General features: G+C 38.9%; 1 protein-coding gene across 2 annotated transcripts in view; it reads left to right on the top strand.

Annotated features, from left to right (window-relative positions):
• Nucleotides 1-25,325, top strand: part of orc1 (origin recognition complex, subunit 1) — a 42,958-nt gene extending 17,633 nt beyond the window's left edge. For both annotated transcript variants that reach the window (XM_069938674.1, XM_069938675.1), the window contains 9 exons: nt 453-568; nt 1,189-1,290; nt 5,511-5,682; nt 9,276-9,383; nt 10,552-10,701; nt 10,908-11,027; nt 14,189-14,358; nt 15,106-15,193; nt 22,965-25,325. In XM_069938674.1, the coding sequence (XP_069794775.1) occupies nt 453-568; nt 1,189-1,290; nt 5,511-5,682; nt 9,276-9,383; nt 10,552-10,701; nt 10,908-11,027; nt 14,189-14,358; nt 15,106-15,193; nt 22,965-23,159 (1,221 nt within the window). In that variant the 3' untranslated portion in view covers nt 23,160-25,325. The remainder of the gene's footprint in view (nt 1-452; nt 569-1,188; nt 1,291-5,510; nt 5,683-9,275; nt 9,384-10,551; nt 10,702-10,907; nt 11,028-14,188; nt 14,359-15,105; nt 15,194-22,964) is intronic.
• Nucleotides 25,326-26,774: the final 1,449 nt, after the last annotated feature.

The following is a 26,774-nucleotide window of genomic DNA, read 5'->3' as shown; positions in this document are numbered from 1 at the left end:
TGCAGTTATTTCTAGTCAACAGCACCCAAACAGCCTCATCCCAACTGATTTGTGTAGGCATGAAATCAGAATTTCCTGACAGGTTCACATCATTCACCAGTAATTAGTTTTTAATCCAGGTTACTGTTCATATAACTTGGATTTTGTATAAATGCTTAGGGAGATGCAATGCAGTTAAATATTATCTATTAACAATTATTATTTTTACCATGCATTAAATTTTTGAAAGCTTAACTAAAATGCATTTTAGCATACACTAAATGCTTTGATAAATACAGCAATTTACTCAAAGCAACTAAGCATTTTTATTCTCAATGCCAAATTATTTGGAATTTTAAATGGAAGGATGGAAATTCACGTGAATTGTTGTGGAGTAAAACTGTTCACGTTTGTATTTGAGAAGTCCTCATTTTACAATATTTATTTATTTTCCCTTCAAAAACAATTGCCAGCCTGGAGCAAGAACACCTCGAACTCCAAGGACACCCTGCAATCCTACTCCCTTTATTCCCAGGAGAAGTCAGCTGGCTAAAAAACCTATCAGTATTTTAGAAGAAGCCCGGCAAAGGTAATGAACGCCATAATGTTTGATCTCCACAGAGGAATAAGACCGTCCAAAAATACAGCTGAACTTGTCAGCTTATAATTGCAGTTATTGCATTTGGACAAATGTAGAACTCTATCATGACTATGTTAGGCCATAGAACAAAAAAATGTTTGAAAATGCAGTATAAGCTACGAATGACCTGGTTAAAGTTTGTGTTTTTTTTTAAGGTAACTTATAGTTATGAATTAGAAAATTTTGCTTTTTTTTTTGTTAAGGAATCCAAGCATTTCATCAGCGCAAGTGTTTTGCAAATATAAAATATCTAGTTAAAATTTTTGCTTTCATATTTTCTATAGTATGGCTAACAAAGCACTTTCAAGATTTGTATGAATCGAGCCAGAATTTAAATATATTTTCAAAGCTATGGTCACCTTTTAATAATCTCATAACAGAAGCTAGCATAATTTTTTTAAATATTGGGCAGAGATGATGTGATAGGTAGATTTGATTGAAAATATTCCAGTCATAGGTGAGAGCAGAAGGCCAGTGGAGTTCCAATTCTTTCAGTAACAGTTTGTAGAAATGAAGACTTTATTATGCTTTCTTGTTTTTGTTTTCTCATTTCCTTGCTTTATTTTAAGATTACACGTGTCTGCAGTTCCAAAGTCTCTAACCTGCAGAGAGCAAGAGTTTCAAGACATTTACAATTTTGTGGAGAGCAAAGTCATTGATGGTACTGGAGGGTATGAAATATTTACTCTTATTGAAAGTAGTTTTTTCCCATTCATTATAGTTCTTTCAGTACCTGCCACTGTACCAACTTAGCAGAAATGGTTTTTGGAAATTTGCTACACTTCGTGATGGACATATTAATCCCAGATAGGAAACCCAGATCGGTACGAATGACATGGGTAAAACCAGAAAAGAGGTACTGTTGATGGAATTTGAGGAGCTGAGGACTAAATTTAAAAAAAAAAACAACAAAAAAGGTTGAATTCTCTTGATTACTACCTGAGCCGCATGCAAATTAGCACAGGGTCAAGAAGATTAGAACATTGAATGTGTGGCTCAGGGATTGGTGTGGGAGAAATGAGTTCCATTTCATGGGAAATTAGCACCAGTATTGGGAACAAAGGAGCTGTTGAATTGCTCCATCTGAACTGTGATGAAACCTGGATCTTGGCAAATTACGTAACTAGGACTGTGGATAGGGCTTTAAACTAAGTAGTGGGGGGTGTCTGTTCAATATATTAGAGAAGGATGAATAAAGTAAAAGGGAAGTGTGTGGGTAAAGTAAAACAAAAGTAAAAAATGGAGCAGAATGGATAAATGTCAAGTGCAAAAACAAAAGGAAAGATTGAGATTTTAAAAGCTGAGTATGAGGACACTATCTGAAGGCTGCAGTATTCTAAAAGAAAATGAACTGTGGCACAAATCAATGGTTGCAGGATAGAGAGGACTGGGAATTAAATATCCAAGTTTATCAAGTAATATGGAAGGACAGACAGGAAGGAAAGGGAGGTGGGATAGCCCTCTTAGTTAAGAGCAAAATGTTGAATCCATCTGGGAAAAGATTAGGGAAAGTAAAAGGAAAAAAATCTGTTGGGAGACCCAACATTACAGTGGCACACGCAATAAACTAAGAAATATCAGAAGCATGTAAGAATGGAACAGCAGCTATTGTGGGGGACTTTACATGTACATACTCTGGGTGAATCAGGTTGGTCAGGATAACCTTGAGGAGGACTATACAGACTGCATCAGTGATAGCTGTCTTGAACAGCATGCCACTGAACCTACAATATGCTATTTTGTATCTGGTCCTTTGCAACAATATAGGTAAAATTGGTGATCTTTTAGTCAGTGATCCTTTTCGAAAGAGTGATCACAGAATGATTGAGCTCCAATGCAAATGAAGTGTTCAATAATTTGATCAAAAACCAGTGTATTATGCCTTAACAAGAGAAATTACAAGGAGACGCGGGAGGAGTTGGCCAGTGTGGACTGGGACAGAATGGTTGCAGAACAGTGGAAGACTTTCAAAGTGATTTTTCACAGTGCTCAACAACAGTATATTCCAGTTAAAAGCAAGGACAGTAAGGGTGGGGACAGCCATACTTCGTTGATAACTAAGGAGAGCATCAAACTAAGAGTGTGTACAAAGCCAGAGCAGCGGGGAAACTAGAAGATGGAGAAAACTTGAAAAGGCAACAAAGAACCAGAAAGCAAACAAAAAATGTAAGGTAGATTATGATAAAAGATTGGCATAAAATATAAAAATGGACGGTAAAGGTTTTTATAATTATATACAGAGGAAAAGGGTGGCTAAAGTGAACATAAGTCCCTTGGAGGATGAGAAAGGGGAATTAGTATTGGGTAGTGAGGAAATGGCAGAGCTTTTAAAGACTATTTTGTATCTCTCTTCAGACAGGTTATGCATACAATGAGAAGTGAGGACTGGGATTCAAAAGTGTTCATTGAAGAAGGGGTGATGAACAAACTGTGGGCCGAAAGATAACGAAGTCCCCATGTCCTAAAAGACTATATCCCAGGGTACAGAAAGAAAGGGCAGAAGTTGTTTTGGTGATAATTTGCCAAATTTTTCTGAACTCTGGGCAGGTCCAGGCAGTTGGAAGGTGGCGAATGCTACGCCACTGTTCAAAAAAGAATGTAGGTAAAAGGCAGGTTAGTTTAACATCTGTAGTTGAGCAAATGCTTGGTCATCATTAAAAAAGAAATGGAGGCATCTGGATCAAAATGGATCCATCAAGCAGATACAGCATGGATTCAGCAAAGCCAGAACCTGTTTGACAAACTTACTGGAATTCTTCAAGCACAGTAGAGGGGAACAGATGGACATTATTTACTTGGATTTCCAGAAGTATTTTATAAAATGCCACCAAAAAGGCTCATCCATGCGATAAGATTGCATAGAGTTGGGCTCATGTCTTCTTTGGCTTGGCTTCGCGGACGAAGATTTATGGAGGGGGTAAAAAGTCCATGTCAGCTGCAGGCTCGTTTGTTGCTGACAAGTCCGATGCGGGACAGGCAGACACGGTTGCAGCGGTTGCAGGGGAAAATTGGTTGGTTGGGGTTGGGTGTTGGGTTTTTCCTCCTTTGCCTTTTGTCAGTGAGGTAGGCTCTGCGGTCTTCTTCAAAGGAGGTTGCTGCCCGCCAAACTGTGAGGCGCCAAGATGCACGGTTTGAGGCGTTATCAGCCCACTGGCGGTGGTCAATGTGGCAGGCACCAAGAGATTTCTTTAGGCAGTCCTTGTACCTTTTCTTTGGTGCACCTCTGTCACAGTGGCCAGTGGAGAGCTCGCCATATAACACGATCTTGGGAAGGCGATGGTCCTCCAGAGGATTGGATAGTTTTCTATTTGGCAATCAGTAGTGAGCAGTGTGCATCAGGGGTTGGTACTGGACTCGCAACTGTTCACAATATATATTCATGATCTGGAAGAGGGAACAGTGTATCTTAAGTTTGCTAATGACGCTAAATAGAGTAGAAAAGCAAATTATGCATAGGATGCGGAGATTCTGTAGCGAGATATAGATAGGTTAAATGAGTGACCAAGGGAATGGAATGCAATTTTGGCAGATGAGAGGTTATTCACTTTGGAAAGAAAAAAAATAGAAGATCAGATTATTATTTAAAGATGGCAAGCAACTGCAGCAGGCTACTGTGCAGAAGAAAGAAGGAAACATCAGATGAATCATCTGAGCTTTACAGGGCATATATGAGAAAACTAGAGTAAGAAATTGGGAGAGCGAAAACCTTGGTAATTAAGAGTATCCTAAAATCTTTTTAAGTAAATTAGAAGCAAGAGAGTAGCTAATTAATAGATTGCTTTGCACAGGGATGAGATGTGTGGAGCTTGGGGATGTGTGCAAGGCCATTAATGAATGTTGGCATTCACATGGAGGCTGGAGAGTTAAGGAAGAGTTAGGGGGGGTGTAAGCTGATGACACATCTGGTTTCAGAAAGAGGAAGTACTAGAAATATTGAAGCATGTTAGGGTAGATAAATTCCCAGCACTGGTTGGGATCTATCCTGTTACGTTGCCAAGGAATTTGAGTACAAGGATAGAAATGCCATGTTGTAGCTGTACAAAACATTGCTTGGACTGCACTTGGAATACTGTGTAATTTCTGGTAGACCTATTACAGGAAGATGTGTTGGCACTAATAGAGGTTCAGCAGAATGTTGCCTAGAAAAGAGGAGATATTGGATAGGTTGGCTTTCTTTTCTACTGAACCACAGGAGGCTAAGGGTGTCCTTGTAGAGGTATGCAAAATTGATGGACAAAGATAGGATAGCTAGTCTTTCAGAGAGGAAGGGACACTAAAACTAGATAGCACAGTTTAAGGTGAAGAGGGGAGAAATTTGAAAGCGATCTGAAAGGTATGCCTTTGACGGAGGATGGTAAATATTTGGAATGAGCTGCCAATGGAGGTGATGGAGGCAGATGCTGTTTAAATAACGTTTGGACAGGTATTTTAGCAGGAAAGGAGTAGAAGGATATAAGCTTAATTTGGTTGGCACGGATGAGGTAGGCTGTAAGCACCTCTTTCTTTGCTGTAGGTTTCTGATCCCATACGAAACAAACCAATGAGTTGATGGAAGATGGGTTAAAGTAAAATCCATGCCGATATTGAAGATCAGCTTTTCTCGGCACTTGTTGCTGGGAGCAAACTGCTCTAATATTTTCTACATTGTGATAGAAAGAGAACCTAAATTATAAAACTTGTAATAAGTAAGTAGTCCTGGGGAGGATGCAATATAAATACCAAGATAGGTATCTGAGTTCCAATGGGAGATTTTGCACATCTTTAAAGATTTCATTTCAAATGTTTAAGTCGTGCTTAATTTCATCTAGTTTAGTAGTTCTGTTTTATGGGTCAGGAAAATGGTGTAATAAATTTAAGCTTCTCTGGTCAAATTGCATCTAAACTTTCACAGATGTATGTATATTTCTGGAGTGCCAGGAACAGGAAAAACTGCAACAGTACATGAGGTGATGAGGTGTCTACAGCGTGCTGCAGAGCAAGAAAATATACCATCCTTTCATTTTATAGAAATCAATGGAATGAAGCTTACAGACCCTCACCAATGCTACGTTCAGATTTTGAAGGTAAAAGTCTAATTTCAGACCAACGTATAATCCACTCTGTAAGTTTAATAATAAAGGCCTTGGGCCTTGTTGTGAGTGAGGAAACCAGTTTGGTAGATCTCAAAGGCAAGGACTCTGAACACCGTTTTGATGGGGAAGGATTCTATTTACAGAAGGCAAGTGTGGGAAATGGTAACTGATGTTGTGCATGTGTATATACACACACACACCACACACACACACACACACACACACACACACACACACACACACACACACACACAGCCGAGAGAAAGAAATAGCGGACAATTAACGAACGTGGGGAAAATACCGTGGGAACAAAATACACACACTCTCACTCACGCTCTCTCTGAACTGGTACATACAATGATCAAGGAAAAATCACTACAATGCCACCCCACCCCTTGACTCAGTGCAGGCACAGCTCTATGCTACAAGGGATGCTAATTTAAGGTTCCCAATCCTTTTAACAGTGCACATCTTACCAACAGTTTTTCCAGCACCCTTCCACATTTCTAGGCCTGGAGTGAAACAGGGTGGACCCAAGCTCGCAAAGAGAAAGAACAAAGAGCACATGGCACCTTTAATAGTGCTGGAGGGTCCAGCTCAGGTCATTAGCAGAGTGCCAATGGCTTGGTGCCGGGAGGGCTAATCCAATTACAACAGCCAGTGACCCAAGGCCGTACAAGCAGACTGGAGAGTCTAGTCGAGGTAATTTACATGGAACATACAGCAAGGTATGCACTAATAGGTGGGGCAGAACTAAACCTTGATTGGCAGCTGGTGTGTCCTCCGACCAGGTAGGGGGCAATGCTGTCATATGACAGCCACAACCCTTCCCAATACAGGCATGAAGAAAAATCTGCCAGTGTTCCTCATTCTCTGAAAGTCCCATTATTTTGCAGGCAATTTTTATGAGCATGGTAAGCTAGGCTTGAAGTAGATTTATATTAACAATTTGGATAAAAATGGAAGGGCATGTGTCCTGGGTAAACTTGTACCTCTCATTTTGTTCGTTTTAGATTGGTCACAGTGCTTGAGCTACCAAAAGAAAATAGACACCCACGCTGAGAGCACTTCAGTTTATACAAATCTTTATTACTAATTCTAAAGTTGATATCAAACTAAAATATGCAAGCCCTTCCCAATTATACTTATCAACGCCTGCACTGGTCCCAACTGCCAAGGCGGGGCAACGACCACACACTCGTAGTAGGTTGTCAGGGCGCCAGTAGCAGCTTCTCCACCTCCCCCAACCAGGACGTTGGCTGGACTCTAGAAGTTCTTCTTCTTGCTGAGAGATGTTGCCACTTCTCGGAGAGTCTCAAACTTCAGCAGCGGGACCATGGCTTATATTACCCAAAAACTGCTTACCCATGCACCTATTCCCAGCACAAAAAAAGAAAGATAAGCAAGCAAGCTAGCATGCTTCTGCTTCTATTGAATAACGCAACTTTCAACTTATCACTTTGAATACAATGGTTTATTTTGCATCAAGGTTAGATCTCTGCCTGAAAGACTGTGACCAAAACAAGCAGGAAGATTAAATGTTCTTGGTACACAGATATCTTTTTGTCAGATAACTGCATCTCTGGGCCCCATGGTGGAATTTGGCTTGTGTCTGCTGAGTCTCAAGCAGGTTACTGATTCTCAGCCTTGCAGGAGCAAAAACATGGTTTAAATCCTCCAATACAGCATGTTTAGTAAGTTTGTGGATTACTGAATCTATCAGCAGCTTAGGGCAGCCATTCTCAACCCCTGTTCAGCTATGACTCCCTTCAGACTCTGCTCAAAGTTTATGGGCCCCCATTCCTTGAAGCAGTCAATTTTAGTTTTTACTGTTCTTCTCTCCTCCAGACTACATAAAATAAAAAAAAGTTACACGAGGTAAAGAGAAAACAACGCTTTTACTTAAATATGCTGTGACCCCTATTGAGAATGGATAGTGTGGAAAGGTATCTATTACAATGGGATCTTGAACTATCGTTGGGCTGCAGAATGGCCATTAGCATTTCATTCAGTGCTGAATTTTGATGTCAAACCAGGGTAGGACTTGTACAGTTAATTATGAGACCCTGGGCAAAGAGGCTTGGTACAGATACATAGTTCTGTGAAAGTGGCAACATGTGTAGATGGTGGATAAGGGCAGTTGGTATGCATGCTTTCATTGATTCATTCAGTACTGATGTCATGTTGCAATTATATAGAATGTTGGTATGGCCATTTGAAAAACTGTGTTCAGTCCTGCTCACCTTACAATAGAGAGGATGTTGTTTCACTGCAAAGAGTGCAACAAGAATTTGAGTATTTACTGGGTCTGGAGGGATTGAATTAGGAGAAGCTAGAGCTGTTTTCCCTGGAACATAAAAGGCCAAAGGGTGACCTCAGAGGTATATAGAGTCATGAAGGCATGGTTAACAATGACAGTCAAAGTCTTTTCCCCAGAATAAGGGAGTCTAAAACTAGAGGCCATAGGTTTAAGGTGATAGGGGAAAGATTTAAAGGGGACCTGAGGGCAACTTTTTCTATATGGAGGATGGTGCTTAAATGGAATAAGCTGCCAGAGGAGGTGGTAAAGGCAGGGACAATTAAAATATTAAAAGGACACTTGGACAAGTACACGAATAGTAAAAGGGATATTGGCGATGAGATTTTAAAAATCAGTCCAAGACACATACTTTTAAAAAAACTAATAATAATTCCACTTTACAGTTTATTATCTAACTGTACACTCACAACCTGACAGAATTTATCTGGACCGCGGTACACACACAGCGCAACGTATATAATCAGATATATGCATAAAAATGTAATTCAAAATAAATATACATGTTTTGGGATGATTTACAAGTTTAGGGGATAATCATAAATGTCACAGATTGTAAGAAGAAGCTAGTCCTGATTTTTGAAGCCCCTGTACCTTATTCTTTGATGGTTATGTGTCAAATATGCTGTGTAACTGGTTGTATAGGGTCTTCTATTATTCCTTGAGCCCTTTTAAAGCACCACTCCTGATAAATGTCGACAGTAGAGGAAAGGGACATCTCAAGGATCTTCTCGTAAGTTTTGATGATCCTCTATTGACTTGCAGTCTCGTGCTTTGCAGCTACCATACCACACAATGATGCAGCAAGACAGGACACACTCAATTGTGCTTTTTTTTTTATTAAACCAAGTCAAGATGGGGCTAGTTGCCTTACCCTCCTGAACCTCCTTTGGTTATGTAGGCGCTGTTGCACCTTTGTCTACTGAGGAGTTGTGGGTCGGGATAGGTCATCCTTTATTGCACACCTAGGAATTTGGTGATCTCTATTCTTTCCACAATGTAATGGAGTGTGCTCGACCTTCGACATCCTCCCGAAGTCCATAATCTTCTCCTTTGTCTTGTCCACGTTGAGGCACGGGTTGTTATTCTACGGGGAAGTTGTATTGTACTCCAGGTCAACATTTTCCTTCAATGGAAAATCATCAGAACATTTTTTTTTATTGAATGAGATTTTCCATTGATAGAATATCTATAATATTTATCTGCAATTAAGAAAAAGCAATAAATGCAATTTATTCAATCCTTTATCCCTCTTTTTATTTGCCAGTTATTGACAGGGCAGAAAGCCACTGCAGATCATGCTGCTGTATTACTGGAAAAGCGATTTGGTACTCCAGCGCCAAAAAGGGAGACTACTGTGTTATTGGTTGATGAGGTGAGTATCTTCCGTATTTGCATTCAAAGGAACCACGAGAATGAAGAATATACAGGGAGTCATGACAAAAAAAAATGATTTCAGCAATTAAAAGGAAAGTGAAAGGAAAAGATGTCTAGTGGTGGTATTTTATTGCAGGTGGTAGGAATTGGGGAGGATGATCTGTTGAACCTGGAGACTGGTGGACTGGAAGGCAAAAAACAAGATAATTGCTTCACATCATTAGCTCCTCAGCTAAGGACGTACACCAAATGTCCAAGTCTGCAGATTTGCCATTGAGCGAGATTACCTTTGCCACGATCATCACCAGCATCAGGGTACACCAGAGCAACTTGGCAAACTTCATCAGCCTCTCTGAACCAACAGCATTTTGTGTTACAAGTTGTGAGCTCTGCTAGAGTCCAAAATGTATTTGCATTTGTCAACCATATTGAACTGCTTCAGATTTTCCTGTTGATAGCCCTGTAATGGACTGAGGGAGCTCTAGTATTTAATAACCAGCCACTGATTATATTTCTAAACGAGAATGAACTAGAGGGGAGAAAGTGGATGATAGAATTCCCATGGGCCTGCTATTTTTGTGAAAGGGTCATGGAGGTGCTGTTCTTGAAGCTTTTGTATCTCAAGGCAACTTGGTAAACAGCCAGAATTGTCCTTGACTGGGTCAAGCTTCTTCAATGTTGTCAGAATTGCATTCATTCAGGCAAATGAAAAGTATTTTTTATCATGAACTTAGTTTTTGTGTTGGTGGAAAGGATTTGGGTAGCTGGAAGGCGAGTCACCTGTTGCTGAATACTCAATTTGTGTGACTTATCCATTCAAATTACTGATGAGTTGTGACTCAGCAGATGTCTGGAATCCTTAAGATGGTAATTCCGTCAACTGTTAATGGTAGGTACCAAGACTGTCCTTTGTAAACATCTTTGACCCACATTTTCATGTTGCTCTGCTCTAGCTGCACATAGACTCAATCTAGTTCATCTGCTTCATTTCGATTCAACCATTGATTTCCACAGCCACGAATGGTGTTCTTTATGGCATGTACACGAATGCTGACATTCCAAAGTTACAGTTCCATGCCAAGCAAATATCAAAAATCATAAACATGCCTTTGTCCTCTCTTTGTAACAAGAGACCACAAGCTGACTTAATTTTGTGTTTTTCTTAGCTTGATCTTTTGTGGACCAGGAAGCAGAACGTAATGTATAATCTGGTCGATTGGCCCACACGAAAACAGGCAAAATTGGTAGTTTTGGCAATAGCAAATACAATGGATTTGCCAGAGAGGATTATGATGAATCGAGTGGCAAGCAGACTGGTAAGTCAATATCGATACAAAAAGAGAATTAATTGGTTAATACTTAATACTTTTTCTTGTATCAGTGCAATATTTTTAAGCTATTCTGAATTTATATTTGCTTTTTTATATTTAGATATAAACAAAACTTTACACTATTTTAGAATGTGCCTCTGGTGGGATTGTACATGTAATTGGATAAGTAAAGGGTTTTTTTTTCAATGTAGGGGCTGACCAGAATGTCCTTCCAACCGTACACCTACAAACAATTGCAGCAAATCATTTCTTCCAGACTTAACCGACTCAAGGCTTTTGAAAATGATGCAATTCAGCTTGTGGCTAGAAAGGTAAGTGACCTCTGGTTGCATAAAACTGGAAGATGATAAAGCAAGCTTGAATAAAGTTTTTTTTTAAACTTTATTTAAAATTTTATGACATGAATAAAATAAAAATTACATTTAAAGAAATAATAAAAAATAAGATAATAAAAATTAGAATACTACATCATTAAACTACACAAATTACCCCCCCAATAATTATAACACAACATTAATCGTCTAATTTAAAATTAGTCCAACCCTCCCCCCAAAATAAAGAGTGAAGAATTAATTAACAATGTTGTAAATAAAATAGAAAAAACCCCACTTACAAAAAAAGGATAAAACTTAACAACAAAAAAAATTACTAACAAAAAAATATCAATACTAAAATAATACCCTTAAACATATATTTAAATCAAACATAATACATGTATTTAACAAATGAAATCCACTTTAAAACTAAGTTCAAATTTTAAAATCATATCAACCACATATCTGTTATACAAAAAAATCATAATTAATAACACATAAATACAGAATTTCCATTAATACCAAGTTTCCTTTATAATTCATCAAGAGAACAAAAACATCCCTTAGAAAAACAATCAGATAAACTTTTTATTCCCTTCCCCTCCCCTTATATAAAAAAAGAAAAAAAAGTTCAAACTCTTATAAAATTCTCCATATTCTTCATTTATAACATCTTCAAAATTCTCTATCAAAATTAACTTAATTTTATTAAAGTCTTCTCCTTCAATGTATTTGTACTTGATTTTCTGCTTTTCTTCTTATCACCTTTCCCCCATCTTCCTCTTCATCTAATTCAACATCCTCAATTTTTGACTTATTATCTTCTGTGACATCATCCTCTTAAAAAAGAGAGAAAAAAGAGGAAAAAAAAGGAGAGAAAAAAAACCTCCTAATTCCCTCTCAATTACAATCAGAAAACAAATTTAAAAAAATTATTAAAAAAATAATAAAAAAAACCTTCACTTCTTAACCCAAAAATTAAAAAGAAAAAAAAAAGGTCGGAGGTCACGACTACCTCCTCCTGTTTAAACCGCCCAAACCGGTAACTCCCCCAAAATATTGGGTGTGAGATAACTCACAGGTAGCTGATGACTTCTGGAAACTAGTGCCCACCCAGTTCCCTCTCCCAACTCCCATTTCATTAAACTATCATCATTATTTAAACTATTTAAGCTCTTCTCAAAAAAAAAGATAAAAGATTTATTTTTTTTAAATCAACGTTACCACTTCGGTCACCATTGCTTCCATTTCTTTTAAAAATCTGGATCCCACCTTACATCTCTACTCTCTTTGGAGACCTTAAAGGACTACATCGTTCCTGAAACTGCATGATTGGTAGAGACTGAGCAAAGTCCATAACCTCTTTAGGATTGTCAAAGAACTTTAGCTGATTTCCATCCTGAAAAATCTTCAATACCGCAGAATACCTGAATGTTGCCTTATGCCTTATGTCGTTCTTTCACAGAATTAAATTTGCGTCGTTGAAACATAATTTCTTGACTCAAATCTTGATAGAAAAAAATAGGATTATTCTGAACCATCAAAGGAGATCTATTTTGCTGGGCATTTCTAATAGCCATACGTAAAATTGTCTCTCTGTCACAATAGTTTAAACAACGGATCAGAACAGGTCTTGGATTCTGTCCTGAAAAAGATTTTCTTCTTAAAACTCTATGAGCACGTTCCAATATTGAACCTTCAGGGAATTTATCCTGTCCTAACACTCGTGGAATCCATTCAGTAAAAAATTTTCTTGGATCTGGTCCTTCTATGCCTTCTGGCAAACCAACAATTTTCACGTTGTTCCGTCTAGATTGATTCTCCAAATAATCAACCTTTTTTGCTAAATTTTTATTTTGGATCTGCAGTGTTTCAATTATTCTATTTTCATCTTGCAGTTGATCCTGTACATCGATTAAACCTTGATCACACATTTCAAATCTTTCAATGGTTTCAAGCTTAAAAGCTCCATTAATGGCTTCCACCATCGCATTAATCTTGGAAATAAACGGGTTCACAAAATTAGCTAAGTGACTCAATACAGAATATATCTTATCTTCAAGATCCTTAACAAACATTTCAACAGAAGTAGATTCAGGCATAATGGGGTCTTGCTGTTCCTTAGAGACCACGGGATCTTCTGTCCCTTCCCTTAATTTAGTATCTTTTCTAGCAGTTTGACTTCGTATAAAAATCCCTCTCAAAGTCCCCCCAGCAATGCCAGGAGACTGAAGATCAGGGTTATCTTTAAGCCAAATCTCTTTAATCATCTTCACTGAATCGATGTCTGGAAAAACCGTTGTAATTGAAGATGCATTTTGCAGCACCACCACTGTCAAATGACAGCTCTTTAACTCTCCAGCTGGTGGCACCCCAGCTGATTCAACTGTCAAAGTCTCAGTAACAGCACTCACAGTGGCCGTTGTGTGAAATACTGGCACCCGACCAGCTCTTTGTTCTGAAAGCTGCTGAATGCGACCTTCAGAGAGCCTTACCGGTATAAAACGGAGTTTCAATGCCGAATTCTGTACGTCTTCCTCTGGATCCATTCTACGCTGAGTCCTGGCTTCTTGTAAACAAGTAGGCTCAGACAATTTTGGAAAATGTAGTTTTTTAACAGTCTGTTGATGTTTTCTTTTACCTTTTTTTGCATATAAACCATTAGGCACTAATCCAGCACCTCTTATTATTTATAAACTTTTAAAAGAACTTTAACGGGCACTTAAAAACAAAACAATAAATCAGAGTCAGGAGAGGTCTGGAAGGCACGTCTGTTCCCTACGCCATCTTGCCACGCCCCCCGAATAAAGTTTTTAAAATTTTTCTGAATTAGTAATGGGATAAAATGATCAATAATCAGAGTTTTAATTTTTTTTTAATATTTAGAGATCCAACACCATATCAGGCCCTTCTGGCCCATGGGCTTGCATTGCACAGATACACCCATGTGACCAATTACCTGTCTAACCCCTTACATCTTTTGAGAGTGGGAGGAAACCCATACAGGGAGAACATGCAATCTCCTTGCAGACAACATTGGATTCAAAGCTGGATTGCTGGCGCAGTAATACCATTGTGCTAACCACAAGAGAAAAAGGAACTTTATCTAATTTGAGCATTCCAATGGTAAAGTTCATCACTTGTTTATAATTTTACAGGTAGCTGCTCTGTCTGGCGATGCAAGACGTGCTCTGGACATTTGCAGGAGAGCTGCTGAAATATGTGAATATTCCATTAGTCAGAAAACTGCATCCAGTCTTGTAGGAATGCCTCATGTCTTACAGGCTATTGATGAAATGTTTTCATCTCCATACATAACTGCTATAAGGTAAATAAATTCCTTGTGTCTTTATCTTTTCTTTCTTTCCCTAGTTAAAATCTTGTGTGTTTTAAATAGAATTACCATGCAGCCTTTAACTTTACATACCAAATCCAGTTCCATCAGATACATTATTGGTGCCTATGCAGGGAATGACTTTGGGGAGAGCCCAAACCTCTTGCTTTGTCTCTACATTGTGAAAATAATTATGCTTCAAAAACTTGATTGCATTATATTTTTAGAGCTAATGATCTGGATACAAAAATGCCATGTAATTTTTTTTAACTCAAGATCTTTTAAAACTTGCCTTTTTTTAAAATCAAACCTTTGTTCACTTGATCAAATAATTCTACATCTGACTGGTTATCAAAATGTCCCTATGTACTCTGAAGCACCTTAAGATGATAAAGGCTGTATATAAATTCAACTTGTCACTCGAGCTTCACACCTGTGGCTTACACATAGCTTGAAAGTATAAAGGAATGATAGATAAACTACATCCTAAATATGTCTATTCAAAAACAAAATATTTGACTTTTCTAACCTGATTACACAGATATCCTGTTTATAAAAATGAGCATAATGGATTTTCATATACTCAATTTTTGCAGCCTAGATAATTGTTTTTGAACCCGCAGTAAGATTCTGCTTTATTTTCCCACACTCTTCTTTAGTTAAAAGATACTAATTTGATGTTTAAATCCAAAGAAAAGCAAGCAGATTCTTTTGTTTAATACCTGTGTATCTGCATCACAGGAATGCCTCTGTCCAAGAACAAATTTTTCTGAGAGCAGTGCTTGCTGAATTCCAAAGGCTTGGTCTGGAAGAAGCAACGTTTCAGCAGGTGATTATAAAACACTCTTTGTTTTTCATTTTAACTTTTTTTTAAAAATCAAAAGAAAGGAAGAATGGGGGACTTTAACGAGTACATTGGGTAAATAAAGTTGGTCAAGGCAACTTTATAGAATGTTACTAAAAATGCTATATTGGATCTGGTCTCATGGAATGAGATGGGTAAAATTAATGTAGTTGGGGATCTTCTCAGAAAGAGTGATCATGAAATAATTGTATTTCTTACAAAGATGGAGGGTGAAATAGTTTTGATCTTAAACCAGTATATTATGCCTAAAGAAGATATATGGTGGGGCAGTTGAGGAACAGTGGGAAACTTTCAGAGATTTTTACAGAGCTCAATAAGTACATTTCTGTTTAAAAACAAGAACATTAGGGTTGGGGAGAGCCAGGAAATGTATGAAGGCATCAAACTGAATGCTCCTGCATATGAAGTCACCAATAATTAGAAACTGGAAGATTGGGAAAACTTTAAAAAGCAATAAAAAAATTAAAAGATCAGTAAGTAAACAAGAACAAAATATAAAAGCATAGTGAAATATTTTAATCATATTAAATGGAAAAGGTTGGCTAAAGTGAGCATAGCTAGAAGGGGGGAATTAATATTTGGTAATGCGGAAATATCCGAAGCCTTGAACGACTATTTTATGTCTGGCCACAATAGAAGACTCCAAAGTTCCTCAGCATGATCATCCAGCTACATGAAGGTCAGCGTGGCCAATTCAGACACAACAATAACCTCTGAGCCCTTCTCAATATGCAACGGTGTAAAGCAAGGCTGTGTCTTCACACCAACTCTCTTCACCATCTTCTTCAGAATGATGCTCCAAAGGGCCACACAATACCTTGATATTGAGTATGGTGTCTACATCTGATACCACACCGATGGCAGCCTGTTCAACCTGAGGAATCTACAGTCCCGTACCAAGACATTGGAGCAACTCATTCGAGAGCTATTCTTTTCTGACGATGCTGTCCTTGTTGCCCATACAGAGACAGCCTTGCAGCGTATAACATCCTGCTTTGTGAAGGCCGGCAAGTTCTTCAGACTGGAACTCAGCTTGAAGAAGACAGAAGTTCTCCATCAGCCTGCACCTCAAGAAAAGTACCACCCTACCCACATTACCATCAGTGAGCCTGAGCTGAATTCAGTCTACCAGTTCAGCTACCTGGGGTGCACCATCTCATCAGATCCCAAGATCGATAAAAAGGCTGACAACAGACTGGCAAAGGCAAGCAGTGTATTTGGCAGGCTGTACAAAAGAGTCTGGATCAACAAGTATCTGAAGAAAGGCACAAAGATCAGTGTTTACAGAGCCATTGTACTGACCACCCTCCTGTGCGGCCCTGAGTTGTGGGTCATCTACCATCACCACCTACAACTCCTTGAGCCCTTCCACCAATGCTGCCTCTGCACCATCCTCATCATCCACTGGAGTGACTTCATCACCAATAGGCAGAGATTACTGGCATCAAGACCAAGCTAGGCAGGGAACATCTCTAGTACGGAGGATCATCACCTGCCCAAGATTATGCAGTATGTCGAACTCTCCACTGGTCACTGTGACAGAGGGGCTCCAAAAAAGAGGTACAAGGAGTCTCTGAAGAAATCCCTTGGTCCGTGTCACATTGATCATTGCCATGTCTGCTGTAGCCCCCCCATCGCGTGGCCTGGCAACACACCATTCACCAGTCTATCTCCTCCTTTGAGAACACATGCAGGGCTGGCCTTGAGGACAAAAGGAGGAAGAGGAAGAACAGTGACACAGCTGCACCAAATCCAGAACAGAATTTCCTTTGCAGCTGGACACGTCTGTCCCACATTGGCCTCGTCACCAGCGGCCAGTCTTCGTTCACGAAGTCAAGCCATGATGACGATAATGGAAGACTCTTTTAACATGCCAAAAAGTAATGATTTTGAAGGTGAGGACAACGATACCATCGCTTTTCCTAAAGAGATTCAATGTTCAACATTTGAAATGTTTCAATGAGATCCTCCCGTCGCCGCCCATTCTCCTAAATTCCAGCGAGTACAGACCAAGAGCTGTCAAACGCTCCTTGTATGATAACCCTTTCGTTCCTGGAATCATTCTAGTGAACCTCCTTTGAAACCTCTTTAAAGCCAGCACATCATTTCAAAAATGTGGAGCCCAAACTGCTCACAATACTCCAAGTGAGCTCTCAGCAATAAAGCCTCCATATCACATCCCAGTGATCATTGTGGGGTAAGCAAATTTGAGTTTTTGGGATTTGCTCTCTCAGGGGATCTTCCCTGGACCTGGCACATGGATGACATCATACGAAAGTGCAACAGCGACTTTGCTTCCTTAGGAGTTTGTGGAGGTCCAGTATGGCATTGGAAGCCCTGGTGAATTTCTGCAAAATGTATGGTGGAGGGTGTGCTGGTCAGCTGCATCACAGTCTAGTATGTGGATACCAGTGCCCCTGAGTTAAGGGCCCTACGAACGGTGGTGGATATGGCCCAGGACATGGCGGGCAGGGCCATCCCCACCATCAAAAACATTGCAGGGAGTGCAGGCATTGGAGAATAGCAGCAATCATCAAGGATCTACACCACCCAGCACATGCTCTGTTCTCGCTGCTACAAATAGAAAAGAGGTATAGATGCCATAGGACTCGCACCATCAGCTTCAGGAACAGCTGCTACCTCTACACCATTTGACGACTCAACAACAAACTCAATTGGACTTATTTAGGACTCTTACTTTTGCACTTTATTGATTTTTTTTTCCTCTCTCTATTACAGTCAGTTTGTTTATATTTCTTTATTTGTCTACATAAGTACATTGAGTACAGTTTATTGCACTACCAATGAGTGATAATTCTGCCTGGCCCGCAGGAAAAAGAATTTGTGTTGTATGCGATGTCATGTATGTACTCGGACAATAAATCTGAATCTGAGATTGAGTTGAGCAAACGAGTTGATCTAAAGGTAGAAAAATGTCCTGGACCTAATGGATTGCATCCCAGGGTATTGAAAGAAGTAGAGGCATTGGTGATAATTATCCAAAATTCTCAGGACTCTGGGCAGGTCCCAGTGGATTGGAAGACAGCAAATATTAGGCCATTTTTTAAAAAAATGATGTAGGCAAAAAGGTAACTATAGTTCAGTTAGTTCATTGTCTGTATTCTGCAAAATGTTTGGAGCTATCTTTAAGGAGACCTCTGCATAGAAATCAACATACAGTATGGATTCAAGACATTTACTGAAGTTCTTTGAGGCTATAATGACCGCAGTGGATAGAGGGGAATAGTTGAATGTTCTTGGATTTTTCAGAAGGCATTTGATAAGGTGCTGCATAAGGATGCATGGATTTGAGGATAATATACAGTATTAGCATTGACAGAGGAATGGTTAACAATAGAAAATGGAGTTGGGATAAATGAGTGCTTCTCTGGTTGGGAATCAGTAGTGATCAGAGCTACGCCCACAACGGTTCATGATGTGCATTAATGATTTAGAAGAGGAAACCAGCTGTAGTGTGTCAAAGTTTGCTGATGACCCTAAAATTGAGTGGAAAAGAAAATTGTGCAGAGACTTAAGGATAGGTTAATTGAGTGAGCAGATGGAGTACAATATTGGTAAATGTGAGGTCATCCACTTTGGAAGGGAAAATAGAGAATCAGATTATTTCAGTTGAAAGATTGTGATTATTGCAAAAGCACTCTCAAATACCTTTGCACAACAGCATGTTACGAAGGGTTGGGTTGCAGATGCAATGAGTAATCAAGAAGGCAAATAGAATGTGTCCTTCATTTCTATAAAGATTTAATTTAAGAGCAAAGAGGGTCTGCTGCAAATACATGAGATACTCCTGAGACCACACCTGGAATACTGCACACTGAAAATCTGTGCCAACCAACTAGCTGGAGTTTTTGCAGATATTTTCAATCTCATTGCTGCAGTCGGAGGTTTCTACCTGCTTCAGAAGTGGATCAATCATGCTGGCGCTTAAAAGAAGCAGAGTGCATTGCCTCAATGACTATCGCCCGGTAGCATTCACATCTACTGTGATGAAATGCTTTGAGAGATTAGTCATGGCCAAAATTAACGTATTAAATAAAGATCTGGACCCACTGCAATTCGCCTACTGTCACAATCGCTCCCCAGCAGCACTCAGCTCTGGATCACCAAGATCCAGCTTTCAAGACCATCATACCTTCAATGCTGGTCAACAAATTCTAAAACCTGGGCCTGGTAAATTTAATCAGAACCCAAGGGTAAGTTTTTTTTTAAACACACAAAGGGTGATGGGTGTGTGGAATAAGCTGCCAAAGGAGGTAGCTGAAGCAGGTACTATGGTGATATTTAAGAAACAATTAAACAGATACATGAATAAGATGGATTTGGAGTTATGTGAGCCTAATGAAGGTAGATGGGACTCATGGGACAGTCATTTTGGTCAGCATGGGGATTGGACCAAAGGGCCTGTTTCCACACTGTCTGACTCTAAATATTGAAATTACTTTCATATCATTCCTAAGTAAATATTTGACTCACCCATTTGGTATCTTCTACATTTCAAATTGATGAAAATATTCCATGGATGTTGAAAATAAAGGAGGGCCACTTCAAGGAGGAAACATGTCCATGGAGGTGGAGAAGATTGGGGAGGTCGTAAATGAAAACTTTGCTTCAGTATTCACCAGAGAAAAGGACCTTGATCAGGGTGAGGTCAGAATAGAACAGGCTTGTGTGCTGAGAGATGTTGGGATTAAGGAGGAGGAAGTGTTAGATCCTCTTAAAAGTCCCCTTGCAATATACCCCAGGTTGCTGTTGGAAGGGAGGGAAGAGATAGCTGGGGAATGGCTATGATCTTTGAGTCATCCTTAGCCACAGGGGAGGTGCCAAAGGATTGGAAAATGCCAAATGTGGTCCTCTTGTTTAAAAAAAGGTAATACGGAGAATCCTGGGAATTATAGACAAGTGTGTCTTATCTCAGTGGTGTGCATACTATTGGAGAAGATACTTAAGGATAGTATTTGAGATTTTTGAGAAGTACAGTTCACTTGGGGATAGTCAGCATGGCTTTGTGAAAGGAAGGTCCTGCTTAGCAAGCTTAATTGAGTTTTTATAGGAGGCAACACAATATATTGATGAAGGTAGCGTGTTAGATTTGGTCTATATGGATTTTAGGATTGTATTTACAAGGTCTCATTCAGAAAGTCATGAGGCATGGGATCCATGAATCTTGGCTGTATGGATTAAAAATTGGTTTGCATGTAGAAAGCAGACCAGTAGTGGATGGAAAGTATTCTGTCTGGAGGTCAGTGACCAGTGGAGTTCCGCAGGGATCTGTTCTGGGACTCCTCCTCTTTGTAATTTTTATAAATGATCCACATAAAGAGGAAGAAGGATGGGTAAGTAAGTTTGCAGATGATACAAAGGTTGGAGGAGTTGTGGATAGTGTTGAAGGTTGTAGTAGATTACAAAAGAATATGGACAGGATGCAGAATTGGTTGGAAAAGTGGCAGATAGAGTCAATCCGGACAAGTGTGATGTGATGCTTTTGTGAAGGTCAAACCAAAAAGTACAGGATTAATGGTCAGATACTTAACAGTGTGGAGGAACAGAGGGACCTTGGGGTCCAAATCCATACATTCCTCAAGGTTGCCATGCAGGTTGATAGGGTAGTTAAGAAGGCCTATGAGATGCTGGGCTTCATTAATAGGGGGATGGAATTCAAAAGTAGAGAAGTCCTGTTGCAACTCTACAAATCTCTGGTGAGTCCACACTTGGAACTGTGTTCAGTTCTGGTCACCTCCTTGTAGGAAGGAACTGGAAGCTATGGAGAGAGTGCAGAGAGGATTTACCAGGATGTTGCCTGGATTGGAAAACAAGTCTTTTGAGCCAAGGTTAGCAGAGCTCTGATTCTTCTGATTGGAGTGTAGAAGGATGAGAGGAGAGTTAATAACAGGTCTAAAGATTTTGAGAGGCATAGATATGGTGGACTGCCAGCACCTTTTTATCAAGGCCAGAATAGCAAACACCAGAGTACACCTGTACAAAGTAAAGGAAGGAAACTTTAGGGGAGTCATCAGAGGCAATTATTTTTTTTTTTTAAACAGTTGTGAATGTCTAATGCTTTGCCTGGGGTGGTGGTGGCGGTGGAGGCTGAAACATTAGGGGTATTTAAGAGATTCAGATGGGCACGTGGATGAAAGATTAACAGAGGGTTACGAGATAGTATAAGTAGTATTTTTTGGTAGGGCTACATAGGCCAGCACAACATCAAGGTCCAAAGGGCCTGCGCTGTGCTATAGTGTTCTATGTTACCTTGTGTAATTTAGTGCCTGGAGTTTGCTGGCCCTTTGTAACAATAGGGGGATTTGGGGCTGCTTGAAAATATTTCGAAGTGCAACAGTGATAATAAATCAAAATATTGTACAATGCTTTTCATAATGTTTGGGACAAAGACACTTTTTTCTTCTATTTGCCCCTGAGCTCCACAATTTTAAATTTGTAATCAAACAATTCACACGAATTACAAAGCAAATTCCAGATTTTATTCAAGGTTATTTGTATACATTTTGGATTGACCATGTATAAATTACAGCACTTTTTATATATATATATATATATATATATATATATATATATATATATATATACACACACACATTGTCCCCTCATTTCAGGGCACCATAATGTTTAGGCATTATGTAGTTGCCATTTTCAACATGAGGACCAGAGTTGTGTCAATGAAAGTCAGTGAAGCCATTATGAGGCTGAAAAACAAGATAATCCAAACCTGTGGATTATCAAAATCAGCAGTTTGGATGTCGTTAAGTAAGAAGATTGCATTGGTGAACTCAGTAATCGCAAAGGAATGGTATGCTATGACAGAAGAATTCTCATAATGAAGAAGAATCCCCAAACGCATGTCCGACAGATCAGAAACTCTCTTCAGGAGGCAGGTGTGAATATGTCAATTACTATTGTCTGTAGAAGACTTCATGAACAGAAATACAGAGGCTACTCTGCAAGATGCAAACCATGGCAAAGGTGGTATGCTTGGAACTTGGGTAGTTCCTTTACAACTGTACACTTTGCTCCTGCCATCACTCTTACAGGTTAATCTTGGTGTTAATTTTCCACGAGACCTTTTCTAGAATTGTTCAGGCTCTCTTAAATACTTCTTGGCAAACTATAAATGGCCATCTTTTCTATGGCTAACTGGTGGTTTACATCTTGAAACTACAGACTCCAGAGGTGATGAAAGGTTCAGAAGCAAGTCTAGCTCTTTTATGCCTGCATTTATGAAGCAATTAAACATGCCTGAGTACTCACAAACATCTGTAAAGTCAAATGTCCCAAACATTATGGTGCCCTGAAATGCGGGAACTATGTATAAAAGGTGCTGTAATTTCTACATGGTCAAACCAAAATGTATACAAATAATCTTGAATAAAATTTGGAATTTTCATTCTAATTGTGAATTATTTGATTACAAATTTAAAATTGTGGAGCACGGGCAAATAAAGGAAAATGTGTCTTTGTCCCAAACATTATGGAAGGTACTATATGTCCACAAACTTACAAAGTGCTTTTTGTATTTTTTTATAAAAATAATTTGGAGAATATCAGTGGCCTGAAGTGGATCTTTCAAGTGATTCTTCATTTGAAACTTAGGGTTTTGTCCTCTTAACATCTCAATAAAATACCCTGATTTTAATTATGTGGTGCAGAGTGCCAGAATGGAACAAAAAATATTTTATCAACGGTTTCCTTTTTTTGACAGATTTACCACCATCATATTGGATTATGTAGGATAGAAGGTTTCCAGCCTCCCACAATCTCTGAAACGATGTTGGTTTGTACAAGACTTGGGGCTTGTCGGCTCCTACTTGTTGAGTCTACTAAAAATGATCTTCACTTAAGAATTCGATTAAATGTTAGCCCAGATTATATAATGTATGCTTTGAAAGAAGACTAATTGTAAATGTTATACAATGTGGAACGTTCACTGTCCTGACATGAATGTTGCTATTTCACTCTTGCAACTCTTAACCAATATTAACATAATTAACAAATTTAGATTTATAGTGAAGTTTTTGGCTAATTTATTTTAAGTGGTAATTGTAAAAACTACATTTCAAATTAGATTGATCTGATTATTCAAATGTGATGCAAGACTGCAAACATTAATATTTGACTTTCAGGCAAAAATCTAATTATTCCCCATTTTTTTTTTAACCAAACTGAATTGTGGTTATTGGTTATTCAAAATTTTTAATATTTCCTTTAGATCTGCCAAGATTGAGTTTTCAAAAATGAAAACATTCTTTTAGCTATTCTCCCACCACATTATCTTTGGGTTTAATTTGTTGAATATAAAATTTAATAGTTTAGTAACTCATTAAGGCTATGTCAAATCTTTCAAAGTGTAGACTGCTGAGTTAGTCATTTAGACAGGGCAGTGTCAACATTAAGTGGCAGAATTTCCATTATCCATCTAATACATTGAATTGTGTTTATTCCCCCTCTGTGTGGTAGGTCTCAAAGGCAAGGAATCTGAACAGTTATTTATGGGAAATGGTAACTGATGCAGCACCCACACGCACAGTTTTTAGCAGCCATGAGAAAGAAATAGTGGACAATTAATAACAAACGTGGGGAGGGGGGGGATAAAGCTTGGGAACAAAATACACACACAATTACAATGAATTGGTACATACAATTATAAAGGAAAAATTACTATGATGCCCCACCTCCCCTTGACTCAGTGCAGGTATGCTACAAGGGACACTAATTAAACACTCCCAACCCTTTTAACAGAGCATATCTTACCAACAGTTTCTCCAGTACCCTTCCACATTTCTAGACCATGAGTGAAGCAGTATGGTTCCCAAGCTGGCGAAGAAAGAGCACATGGCACCTTTATAGTGCTGGAGGTTCCAGCCCAGGTCATTGGCAGAGTGATTGGTTCGGTGCCAGGAGGGTTACCCAATTACAGCAGCCAATGGCCAAAAATCATGTACAGGCAGGCTGGAGAGTCAAGTCCAGGTAATTTACATGGGTCAACAGCAAGGTGTGCACTAATAGGTGGGCCGGAACCAAGCTTTGATTGGTAGCTGGTGTGTCTGACTAGGGAGAGGTAGTGCTGACACATGACAGCTACAACCCTCCCCCACCCCCCTCCCAATTCCACTTTTTACGTATGCAGAAGAAAAAATTTTGGCAAGTATGTACATTGTACAATGTGGATGACAAACTCATCATTGTATTTGAGTCTGGGAGTAGGCCACCTGGCAAGTCAAACCTACTCTTATATTTGATAAGCTTTTGGCTGATGTGGCTGTGGACTCACCTCCAACTACCATCATCCTTGATTCTCCTTCTGTCTGAAATATTTATGAGGTAGCCTCTACTGATTCCATAGGCAAAGAATTGCATTGATTTGCTGCTCCCTGGGAAAAGCAGTTCCTCCTTAACTGCATCTTAAATTTACTCCCCCAATCTTGAGGCCATGTTCCCAGTTCTAATCTCTCCTGCTAGTGGAAACAACTTTCCTGCCTCTATCTTTTCCATCTGTTTAATCATTTCTGTAAGATTTTCTCACATTCTTCTGAATTCCAGCAAATATTATCCCAGGGCAATCTAATCAATCCTCATATGCTAAACCCCCCTTCATCTCTGAAATAAAGCTGGTGTACCTACCATGCACCGCCTCCAAAGCCAGTATATCTTTTCTGAAGTAAGGAGACCCAAACTGCACATGTTGCTGCTGGTATGGCCACACCAGTACCCTGGATGGTTGCAGTAGAACCTCCCCCTCTTTTCTATTTAATCCATCTCCAATGAAGGCCAACATTCCATTTGCCTTGATAACCTATTGCACTTGCAAACCAATCTTTTGTGATTTGTGCACAATCACTTCCAACTTCCTCTGCAGAAAAATCTTTGAAAAGGAAAAATAGATTAGACTTAATTAGAACGTCAAAGTGGATGATCTGCATTTACCAACATTTTATTCTATTTCAGATTACATTTTTAATCTGTCCACAGAACAATGTTTTCCAATGATGCAAACATAAATGGCAATACAAACAGTAATAATAAAGATAATAAAAAATTATGCAAATAAAATATGGCCAGTTGATTTTGAAATGGTAAGAATGATTTAATTTCAGCAAAATAGAATTTTTCTTTTATGTTAATCAAATCATTGAATTCCTATGCATCAAGGGTACAGTTAGTTAAATTATTGGACCAGGAATCCAGATGCCTGGACAAGAGTTCAAATGCCACCGTAGCAATTGGGGAAATTATATTCTCCATGAACTAATTGATCAGGAATAAATAATCAATAGTTCTTTTTCCACTTGCACCTGTCCCAGGAATTAGCTAGGAATTTACTAGAACAGGGTCCATTTGAAAAGAAACATTGTCTGAACACCAACATCAAATTACATCATTTCACACTGGAGATTAACCACCTCTACCCCTACTCGTATCCCTGGCATGCTGATAAAACCAGTGGAAAAGGGACAGCAGAAAGTCACCTATTTCTAGTTGAAGATAGACCACGTTGATCCCCAGGGATGAGTATGTTCAGTGGAAAAGCAATTAATGTCCCAGTTAAGGGTGGCCCAGTGGAAACAGCATAAAGTGCTTCCTATCCTGGGACACTGCACAGCCAATTAACTGGGATGCCAGTGGAAAAGGGGCTAATCCTGAAACTCCAAATGGTACCATGGATGGGAAAGGTATGGAGGGCTATGGGCTGGGTAAAGATCAGTAGGACTAGGAAAAACGAATGGTTTGGCATGGACTAGAGGGGCTGAGGTGGCCTGTTTCTGTGTTGTAATTCTTCTATGGTTAATACTTTATTTTAAAACCACAATTACATCAAAGTCTGATAAGTTGATACATAGAAAAATATATATATGAAAAATATAAACCCCCCCCACCTCCCTTCCCCCCCCCCCACCTCCCTTCCCCTCCCCACTAATCCCCACTCTCCTTCCCCTAAACTCGCTAAGAAAGAAAGGAAAAGGAGATACAATACAATACAATACCTCAGCCATGGAACCAAGAATCATCACTGGAATGGATTAAGAGCTCAAATCTTCAAACCAACAATTTTCAAATACGGGCTCCATACTTTCTTTAAAAAATGATATTTGTCTTGTAAATTATGTTATCTTTTCAAGAGGGATATATGATTTCACTTCAATATGCCATCTTTGTATTGCCAAAACCAAATCAGATTTCCATGTAATAGTTAAACATTTCTTAGATACAGCTAAAGCTAAATGTAAAAATTCAATTTGATACATAGTCAATTTTAAACTGATCATTTTAATATCTCCTAATAAAAACAACATTGGACCAAACTGAAGTTTAACTTTTAATACTTTTTCCAAAAATAATTTAACTTGTATCCAAAAAGTCTCAACTTAGGACAGATCCAGGTCAAATGAAGAAAAGTGCCTATCTCTTTACCACACCTAAAACATAAGACATTAAATTAAATCTCTTTAATTTTTTACGGGTTAGATATAATTAATGCCAAAAAATTATACTGTACTAATCTATAACCTTACAT

The sequence above is a fragment of the Narcine bancroftii genome, chromosome 5 (assembly GCF_036971445.1).
Source record: "Narcine bancroftii isolate sNarBan1 chromosome 5, sNarBan1.hap1, whole genome shotgun sequence".
NCBI classification, from domain to species: Eukaryota; Metazoa; Chordata; class Chondrichthyes; order Torpediniformes; family Narcinidae; genus Narcine; species Narcine bancroftii.
Note: the sequence above shows the minus strand (reverse complement) of the source record. Positions and strands in the feature narration are given on the sequence as shown.